Below are 10,081 nucleotides of genomic sequence, written 5' to 3' on the forward strand. Positions count from 1 at the left end.
TGGTGGTAGCTGCAGAGAAGCACTTGGGGGTGTGAGATTTGACTTCAGACGAGTTTACAGGGTGTGTTGACTGGTGTCCCGTCCTCTCTGGTCATTGGCCTGGGGTAGGATCAGATCTGGTTAAAGTAGTAGAATAAGGCGATGGGATTTAATGAGTGTAGGGTTAGTTGGAAGGGTAATTAAAAATAGATGTATATTTTTTATTGTATTCATGTAAAAATAATAAATCCGGTTCCCCTTTATCATTTTGTATCACTAAGTGTAATGTATCTATACTACACTTCATTTGGGGGCGGTAATGAACCGTCGTTAAACCTCGCGGAAGGAGAAGAAGAAGAAGACATCAGTGGGCGGGACTTCCTCCAGAAACCGGTAGTTGCAGCAAAACATTTTTTTTTTTTTTAATAATGAACTATCTGTGGTAGCACTGTCTTGGTGTCAGTAGCTGAACTTATTGTTACAACATCGGAACTTGTGGTGTGTTGGCCTTGGAAAGTTATTGGGAGTTTATACAGAGATATACATTTGCGTACATCGCATAGTTGTGTTATGGAACTGGATAAAATGGACGAGAACGACTGGAAATACCACGGAGAGGGCAACAAAAGCCTAGTGGTTTCTCATGTTCAGGTGAGCTAGTTAGCTACAGTAGCATATGCAGCTAGCTAGCTAACATACATTAGTAAGCTTAGAGCTAATACCTAGCTGGCCAAGTTGTCTGTCGCCGTCCATGTCTAACAGTGGAAAGTTAAATATTGTTTGCTTTAGTTGCTACAAGATAGTTTCCCTAGAAGTCTTCTTATTCTTGTACTTTTCCACACCAGTTGCTAGGTGACAAGCTAGCCAATTAACGTTAGCTATGACGCTAACGTTAACTAAACTTAGCTGCATGTCTTTGATGCTTTGGAAGTCAAACGAGCTAGCTAGCTATCTAACCTTGCCGAGTTATCAAGTGGGTTTCAGCAAATACATTTTACTTCACCGTATTTATGTTTAAATACCTTTTTTTTTTAAAAATACATACAACTTTGTGAATCCTAACAACCTTCTCCTCTGTCCTATCCAGCACGCCAGAGTCCTTCGTCTACTGAAGTATTCTACAGAAGATGCCGAAAACTCACATAAGGTTAGAAAATCCGATCTAGCAAAAAAGTTGTCCCATTAATAAGTAGACTTGTTAGTTCATAAACATTCCAACCGTAACTTGCTTGGTAACAAATGTACTACCATATGTCTAGGACGGGTTTATTCTGGGAAACGTTTAGTGTCATATGGTTCATTAACAACTCGATTCAATTGGGCTCCCGAGTGGCGCAGTGGTCTAAGACACTGCATCTCAGTGATGCCTCTTGCACTGGTTCGAATCCAGGCTGTATCACATCTGGCTGTGATTTGGAGTCCAGTGTCGTCTGGGTTTGGCCGGGGAGTTAGGCCGTTAATGTAAATAAGAATTTGTTCTTAACTGACTTGCCTAGTTAATTAAAAGGTTGGATAAATAAATTCATAAACTCCTTGTGATAATATCTAAGGAATTTGATATACATTTTGATTTTGGAAATCAGCACTGGTGGGAGCCAGGCTAGGGTGAAGTTGCCCCTTAGTTTTGCATTTCATCCTCTAATGGGGAAGGGGAAGCTGATCTGTCTTGTGTTAAAAAGGCCCGATAAGGTCCAGCTTGGAGTTAAAGGCTTTCATTGACTGCTTGTATCAACCAAGCAAGCGAAGCCACAAACACAAGTATGCATCATCCATAACTATGAAAAATGAACACACTCAGGATTGTTACATAAACCTAATTTCTCTTTACGGTCTGTTTCTTCTCTTCCAGACAACAGAACAAGCTTTCCGCCACATACAGAACATAGTTGACTATTGTCAAAATGTCATGAAGCCACTGCTGGGGGAGAAATTCGTCCACAATGGAGTAAGATATTGTTGCAAACAGCATGGTGCCTTTTCCCCCATATGGTAGCGGTGTCATGTAGTGCCATTAGCGTGGTAGCGGTGTCATGTCATGTAATGCCATTAGCGTGGTACCGGTGTCGTGTAATGCCATTAGCGTGGTAGCGGTGTCATGTCATGCCATTAGCTTGGTAGCGGTGTCATGTCATGCCATTAGCATGGTAGCGGTGTCATGTAATGCCATTAGCTTGGTAGCGGTGTCATGTCATGCCATTAGCATGGTAGGGTGTCATGTCATGCCATTAGCTTGGTAGCGGTGTCATGTCATGCCATTAGCATGGTAGCGGTGTCATGTCATGCCATTAGCATGGTAGCGGTGTCGTGTCATGCCATTAGCATGGTAGCGATGTCATGCCATTAGCATGGTAGCGGTGTCATGTAATGCCATTAGCATGGTAGCGGTGTTATGTCATGCCATTAGCATGGTAGCGGTGTCATGTCATGCCATTAGCATGGTAGCGGTGTCATGTCATGCCATTAGCATGGTAGCGGTGTCATGTCATGCCGCGGAGCGTGTCAGCATGCCGCTGGAGCGGTGTCATGTCATGCCATTAGCATGGTAGCGGTGTCATGTCATGCCATTAGCATGGTAGCGGTGTCATGCCTTGCGGAGCGGTGTCAGCCTAGCTGGTAGCGGTGTGCCTTGCCATTAGCTTGGTAGCGGTGTGCCTTGCCATTAGCTTGGTAGCGGTGTGCCTTGCCATTAGCTTGGTAGCGGTGTGCCTTGCCATTAGCTTGGTAGCGGTGTGCCTTGCCATTAGCTTGGTAGCGGTGTGCCTTGCCATTAGCTTGGTAGCGGTGTGCCTCGCCATTAGCTTGGTAGCGGTGTGCCTCGCCATTAGCTTGGTAGCGGTGTCGTGCCACGCCATTAGCGTGGTAGCGGTGTCGTGTCACGCCATTAGCGTGGTAGCGGTGTCGTGTCACGCCATTAGCGTGGTAGCGGTGTCGTGTCACGCCATTAGCGTGGTAGCGGTGTCGTGTCACGCCATTAGCGTGGTAGCGGTGTCGTGTCACGCCATTAGCGTGGTAGCGGTGTCATGTCATGCCATTAGCGTGGTAGCGGTGTCATGTCATGCCATTAGCGTGGTAGCGGTGTCATGTCACGCCATTAGCTTGGTAGCGGTGTCATGTCACGCCATTAGCTTGGTAGCGGTGTGCCACGCCATTAGCTTGGTAGCGGTGTGCCACGCCATTAGCTTGGTAGCGGTGTGCCACGCCATTAGCTTGGTAGCGGTGTGCCACGCCATTAGCTTGGTAGCGGTGTGCCACGCCATTAGCTTGGTAGCGGTGTGCCACGCCATTAGCTTGGTAGCGGTCGTGCCACGCCATTAGCTTGGTAGCGGTGTCGTGCCACGCCATTAGCTTGGTAGCGGTGTCGTGCCACGCCATTAGCGTGGTAGCGGTGTCGTGCCACGCCATTAGCGTGGTAGCGGTGTCGTGCCACGCTGGTAGCGGTGTCGTGTAACGCCACGCCATTAGCTTGGTAGCGGTGTCGTGTAGCGGTGTCGTGTAGCGTAGCGGTGTCGTTAGCGTGGTAGCGGCGTCACGCCGTTAGCGTGGCAGCGGCGTCACGCCGTTAGCGTGGCAGCGGCCTCACGCCGTTAGCGTGGCAGCGGCCTCACGCCGTTAGCGTGGCAGCGGCCTCACGCCGTTAGCGTGGCAGCGGCCTCACGCCGTTAGCGTGGCAGGGGTCTCACGCCGTTAGCGTGGTAGGGGTCTCACGCCGTTAGCGTGGCAGCGGCGTCACGCCGTTAGCGTGGCAGCGGCCTCACGCCGTTAGCGTGGCAGCGGCCTCACGCCGTTAGCGTGGCAGCGGCCTCACGCCGTTAGCGTGGCAGCGGCCTCACGCCGTTAGCGTGGCAGCGGCCTCACGCCGTTAGCGTGGCAGCTGTTTGTTGAAATGGAAGTACTTTATTAGTTCCATATGGCAGTCAAATAGTTCAAACTTCAGAGATTATAGTCAGTTCTTATGTTCCCTGATATAGATTTTAATGGTGTAGATTAATGATGTAGATTAATTCATCAGTTAATCCATGTTGTTGCAGGAGGCTGTGAAGCTCCCATTAGACTTTGTCCGCCGGCTGTCATTGAAGGTCCAGCAGGAAAGGCCAGGTTCGTGTTGTCTTTACTTTATTATCAGGGTTTGACATATTTCAGGTTTTATCATGAGATATGTCATTTCCTCATTGTGTTATGGAATTTATTCTGCGTCCCAAATAGCACCCTATTCCCTTCATAGTACACTGCTTTTTGATTGAATGAGCCAGAGGAAATGCTTCCTTTGCGACTGTAGAATGTTATTTTTTAGTTGATGACTATGTGTATGTCTATAGTGTAGAGGTTTCAGCTCTATATTCTACAGTCGCAAAGGAGGCAGTCCTTTCCTCTGTCTCATTCAATCAAAAGCAGTGTACTATGAAGATAATAGGGTGCTATTTGGGACGCAGGCATATTCCACAACACAATAGGAGGAAATGACATATTCCACAACACCATGAGGAAATTAGATTCTCCATTGAGAGTTGTTTTGTTTTTGTCCACAGCCAGGCTAAATAGGAGTCTGGGAAACCCGCCCCTAATGTCTTTGACTGTAAATTCCTGTATGTGTTTATAGAAAGTTGTCACCAAAGCCTGTGTGTTATGAATGTGTTATAACAACGCTGTCTGTGTGTTCTATGTCATGGCAGAGTCTCGCTGTGACAAAGTGATGGATACGTTGAGTGGATGTGCCTTGTGTCTGCCTAACCTCACCCAGCTCTCCTCCTGCTGCTGCTGCAGTAGAGAACACAGACCTCCTCTCTGTATAGAGATTAAGGTACAGTCTCAGCCCTCTCCTCTCTGTATAGAGATTAAGGTACAGTCTCAGCCCTCTCCTCTCTGTATAGAGATTAAGGTACAGTCTCAGCCCTCTCCTCTCTGTATAGAGATTAAGGTACAGTCTCAGCCCTCTCCTCTCTGTATAGAGAATAAGGTACCCTATCAGTCCTCTCTGTGTAGTGTTAGGTACACTCCTCTCCTTCAAGACTCTTGGAAAAGCATTCCAGGTGAAGCTGGTTGAGAGAATGCCCAGAGTGTGCAAAGCTGTCATAAAGGCAAAGGGTGGCTATTTGATTTGTTTAACACTTATATAGTTCTCATGTCTTCACTATTATTCTACAATTTAGAAAATAGTACAAATAAATAAAAACCCTGGAATGAGTAGGTGTTAGCTTTTGACTGGTACTGTGTATGTCTATCAACTCACGGGGCTTTATTGGCACGGGAAACGTATGTTAACGTTGCCAAAACGTGTGAAGTTGATGAGTGAAATAAACAGTAAACCGTACACTCACAGAAGTTCCAAAAGAATTAAGACAATTGAAATGTCATATTATGTGTATATACAGTGTTGTAACTATCTCTATCAAACACACACACACAGCCTTCGCAAAGTATTCCCCCCCCCCCCCCCCCACCACCCCCCAAGAACACAGTGGCCTCCATCTTTCTTAGATGGAAGAAGTTTGGAACCACCAAGACTCTTCCTAGAGCTGGCCGCCCGGCCAAACTGAGCTATCGGGGGAGAAGGGCCTTGGTCAGGGAGGTGACCAAGAACCTGATGGTCACTCTGACAGAGCTCCAGAGTTGCTCAGTGGAGATGGGAGAACCTTCCAGAAGGACAACCATCTCTGCAGCACTTCACCAATTTCTTATTTTTAATTTTTTTATTTAACCTTTATTTAACTAGGCAAGTCAATAATTCCATTTAATAAGCAATTCGGCCTTTTTGCTAGAGTGGCCAGACACAGTATTTCTACCCTTTACCTCTTGTTTCTCAGGGGGTGGTCAGCTTTAATATTGAGGCTAGATTGTTGCTTCCGTCAATGTAATTGTCTGCATCATTTCCAATCCCCCATATAGTTTTTTGTGTGTGTGTATATACCTTCATTATTCCCTGCAAACCCTACCACCCTTCCCCCAATTGGAGTAAACTAATAAACAATAACACTTAGGCTTCTACCTTCAGTATATACATCTTATACACATTTTACAGACACAATCTGTTTTACAACAGTTATATTTTGTTTGTTTTTAATCCTTCCTCTATTTCTGATGTCCATCCAGTTTGATTTCTATTTGTAACTGTGCTATTTCACAATTTCTGAACCTATATACAGACCCCGTATGTTTTACATTGGTTTTATTAGTCCCACTCTTAAGCTCCATTCAACCCCTCCATCTCTCAACACCATCCATTTTGGGTTTCTATTGGCCATATATTTTTCAACTGTGCTGTGATGTTTCACAAAAGTACTGAACCTTTCTATTCTCATAGTTTCTACAGATAGTAAATAAATAAAAAAATTGCTAAAATAATTACATTATTAATGCTACGAGTGGGTGCTGCTATGGTGACCAGTGAGCTGAGATAAGGGGGGACTTTACCTAGCAGGGTCTTGAAGATGACCTGGAGCCAGTGGGTTTGGCGACGAGTATGAAGCGAGGGCCAACCAACGAGAGCGTACAGGTCGCAGTGGTGGGTAGTATATGGGGCTTTGGTGACAAAACGGATGGCACTGTGATAGACTGCATCCAATTTGTTGAGTAGAGTGTTGGAGGCTATTTTATAGATGACATCACCGAAGTCGAGGATCGGTAGGATGGTCAGTTTTACGAGGGTATGTTTGGCAGCATGAGTGAAGGAGGCTTTATAGCGAAATAGGAAGCCGATTCTAGGCTTAATTTTGGATTGGAGATGTTTAATATGAGTCTGGAAGGAGAGTTTACAGTCTAACCAGACACCTAGGTATTTGTAGTTGTCCACGTATTCTAAGTCAGAGCCGTCCAGAGTAGTGATGCTGGACCGGCGAGCAGGTGCGGGCAGCGATCGGAATAGCATGCATTTAGTTTTAATTGCTTTACTATGGCTTTTCAAATCATCCAGTATTGCTATCTGCAGCGTTAGTTCTAGGCACATTTTGCAACTCCTCAGCCATTCCTGGAGCTGTGACCAAAAACGAGCTACATATGGACAATACCAAAACAAATGATCTAATGACTCTGCCGCCTCACAGCAGAATCTGCAGAGCTGGGAAGATTGTATCCCCCTTATTTATATAGTCATGGCCAACATTTTTGAGAATGATAAAAATATTAATTTCCACAAAGTTTGCTGCCTCAGTGTCTTTAGATATTTTCGTCAGATGTTACTATGGAATACTGAAGTATAATTACAAGCATTTCATAAGTGTCAAAGGCTTTTATTGACAATTACATGAAGTTGATGCAAAGAGTCAATATTTTCAGTGTTGATCCTTCTTTTTCAAGACCTCTGCAATCCGCCCTGGCATGCTGTCAATTAACTTCTGGGCCACATCCTGACTGATGGCAGCCCATTCTTGCATAATCAATGCTTGGAGTTTGTCAGAAAAATACTTTACCGCAGTCCTCAGCAGTCCAATCCCTGTACCTTTTGCAGAATATCAGTCTGTCCCTGATGTTTTTCCTGGAGAGAAGTGGCTTCTTTGCTGCCCTTCTTGACACCAGGCCATCCTCCAAAAGACTTCGCCTCACTGTGCGCGCAGATGCACTCACACCTGCCTGCTGCCTTTCCTGAGCAAGCTCTGTACTGGTGGTACCCCGATCCTGCAGCTGAATCAACTTTAGGAGACGGTCCTGGTGCTTGCTGGACTTTCTTGGGCGCCCTGAAGCCTTCTTCACCACAATTGAACCGCTCTCCTTGAAGTTCTTGATGATCTGATAAATGGTTGATTTAGGTACAATCTTACTGGCAGCAATATCCTTGCCTGTGAAGCCCTTTTTGTGCAAAGCAATGATGATGGCACGTGTTTCTTTGCAGGTAACCATAATTGACAGAGGAAGAACAATGATTCCAAGCACCACCCTCCTTTTGAAGCTTCCAGTCTGTTATTTGAACTCAATCAGCATGACAAAGTGATCTCCAGCCTTGTCCCCGTCAACACTCACACCTGTGTTAACGAGAGAATCACTGACATGATGTCAGCTGGTACTTTTGTGGCAGGGCTGAAATGCAGTGGGAAATGTTTTTGGGGGATTCAGTTAATTTGCATGGCAAAGAGGGACTTTGCAATTAATTGCAATTCATCTGATCACTCTTCATAACATTCTGGAATATATGCAAATTGCCATCATACAAATTGAGGCAGCAGACTTTGTGAAAATTAATATTTGTGTAATTCTCAAAACTTTTGGCCATGACTGTACATACATTTTTCTATTGTTTTTGACTGTACATTTGTTTATTCCATGTGTAACTCTGTGATGGTGTTTTTGTCGCACTGCTTTGCTTTATCTTGGCCAGGTCGCAGTTGTAAATGAGAACTTGTTCTCAACTGGCTAACCTGGTTAAATAAAGGTGAAATAAAAATGTTAATTTTCTTTTATTTTTTTAAATGTAATGGAGTGTGATCTGATGAAATGTGATACCTCTTTCCCCCCTCAGGAGGAAAAAATAAAAGATACAGTGTGTGTATGGAGAATAACATCTGCCGGAGAGACCAGCTGTCCTGTAGACTCCTCCGGGTGCTTTGCTGCTAAAGACAGTACGTCAAGGCCAGCATCCCGGAGTCGCCTCTTCACTTTTGACGTCGAGACTTGTGTTTTGCTTGTACTATTTAATGAAGCTGCCAATTGAGGACTTGTGAGGCGTCTGTTTCTTAAACTAGACACTCTAATGTATTTGTCCTCTTGCTCAGTTGTGCACCGGGGCCTCCCACTCTTTCTATTCTGGTTAGAGCCAGTTTGCAATGTTCTATGAAGGGAGTATTACACATAGTTCACGAGGTCTTCAGTTTCTTGGCAATTTCTCGCATGGAATAGCCTTCATTTATCAGAACAAGAATAGACTGACAAGTTTCAGAAGAAAGATCTTTGTTTCTGGCCATTTTGAGCCTGTAATCGAAGCCACAAATGCTGATTCTCCAGATACTAAACTAGTCTAAAGTAATATATGGACAATACCAAAATAAATGATCTATTGACTCTGCCTCTTCGCAGCAAAATCTGCAGAGCTGTGAAGATTGTATCCCCATATATATATATACACTGCTCAAAAAAATAAAGGGAACACTAAAATAACACATCCTATATCTGAATGAAAAATCTTATTAAATACTTTTTTCTTTACATAGTTGAATGTGCTGACAACAAAATCACACAAAAATAAGCAATGGAAATCCAATTTATCAACCCATGGAGATCTGGATTTGGAGTCGCACTCAAAATTAATGTGGAAAACCACACTACAGGCTGATCCAACTTTGATGTAATGTCCTTAAAACAAGTCAAATTGAGGCTCAGTAGTGTGTGTGGCCTCCACGACCTCCCTACAACGCCTGGGCATGTTCCTGATGAGGTGGCGGATGGTCTCCTGAGGGATCTCCCAGACCTGGACTAAAGCATCCGCCAACTCCTGGACAGTCTGTGGTGCAACGTGGTGTTGGTGGATGGAGCGAGACATGATGTCCCAGATGTGCTCAATTGGATTCAGGTCTGGGGAACGGGCGGGCCAGTCCATAGCATCAATGCCTTCCTCTTGCAGGAACTGCTGACACACTCCAGCCACATGAAGTCTAGCATTGTCTTGCATTAGGAGGAACCCAGGGCCAACCGCACCAGCATATGGTCTCACAAGGGGTCTGAGGATCTCATCTCGGTACCTAATGGCAGTCGGGCTACCTCTGGCGAGCACATGGAGGGCTGTGCACCCCACACCATGACTGACCCACTGCCAAACCGGTCATGCTGGAGGATGTTGCAGGCAGCAGAACGTTCTCCACGGCATCTCCAGACTGTCACGTCTGTCACGTGCTCAGTGTGAACCTGCTTTCATCTGTGAAGAGCACAGGGCGCCAGTGGCGAATTTGCCAATCTTGGTGTTCTCTGGCAAATGCCAAACGTCCTGCACGGTGTTGGGCTGTAAGCACAAACCCCACCTGTGGACGTCGGGCCCTCATACCACCCTCATGGAGTCTGTTTCTGACCGTTTGATCAGACACATGCACATTTGTGGCCTGCTGGAGGTCATTTTGCAGGGCTCTGGCAGTGCTCCTCCTGCTCCTCCTTGCACGAAGGCGGAGGTAGCGGTCCTGCTGCTGGG

The 10,081-nt window shown here is 45.6% G+C and overlaps 1 protein-coding gene across 3 annotated transcripts in view; it reads left to right on the forward strand.

Annotated features, from left to right (window-relative positions):
* The first annotated feature begins 375 nt into the window (after positions 1-375).
* Positions 376-10,081, forward strand: part of LOC106566244 (inositol-pentakisphosphate 2-kinase) — a 42,006-nt gene continuing 32,300 nt past the window's right edge. For all 3 annotated transcript variants that reach the window (XR_014379825.1, XR_014379826.1, XM_014134136.3), the window contains exons 1-5: positions 376-630; positions 1,067-1,126; positions 1,829-1,924; positions 4,008-4,074; positions 4,650-4,777. Coding sequence is in view for 1 of the 3 variants with exons in the window: in XM_014134136.3 (XP_013989611.3) it covers positions 550-630; positions 1,067-1,126; positions 1,829-1,924; positions 4,008-4,074; positions 4,650-4,777 (432 nt within the window). In the remaining 2 variants the exon portion in view is untranslated. The remainder of the gene's footprint in view (positions 631-1,066; positions 1,127-1,828; positions 1,925-4,007; positions 4,075-4,649; positions 4,778-10,081) is intronic.

The sequence above is a fragment of the Salmo salar genome, chromosome 12 (genome assembly GCF_965601325.2).
Source record: "Salmo salar chromosome 12, fSalSal1, whole genome shotgun sequence".
In the NCBI taxonomy this organism is placed as follows: domain Eukaryota; kingdom Metazoa; phylum Chordata; class Actinopteri; order Salmoniformes; family Salmonidae; genus Salmo; species Salmo salar.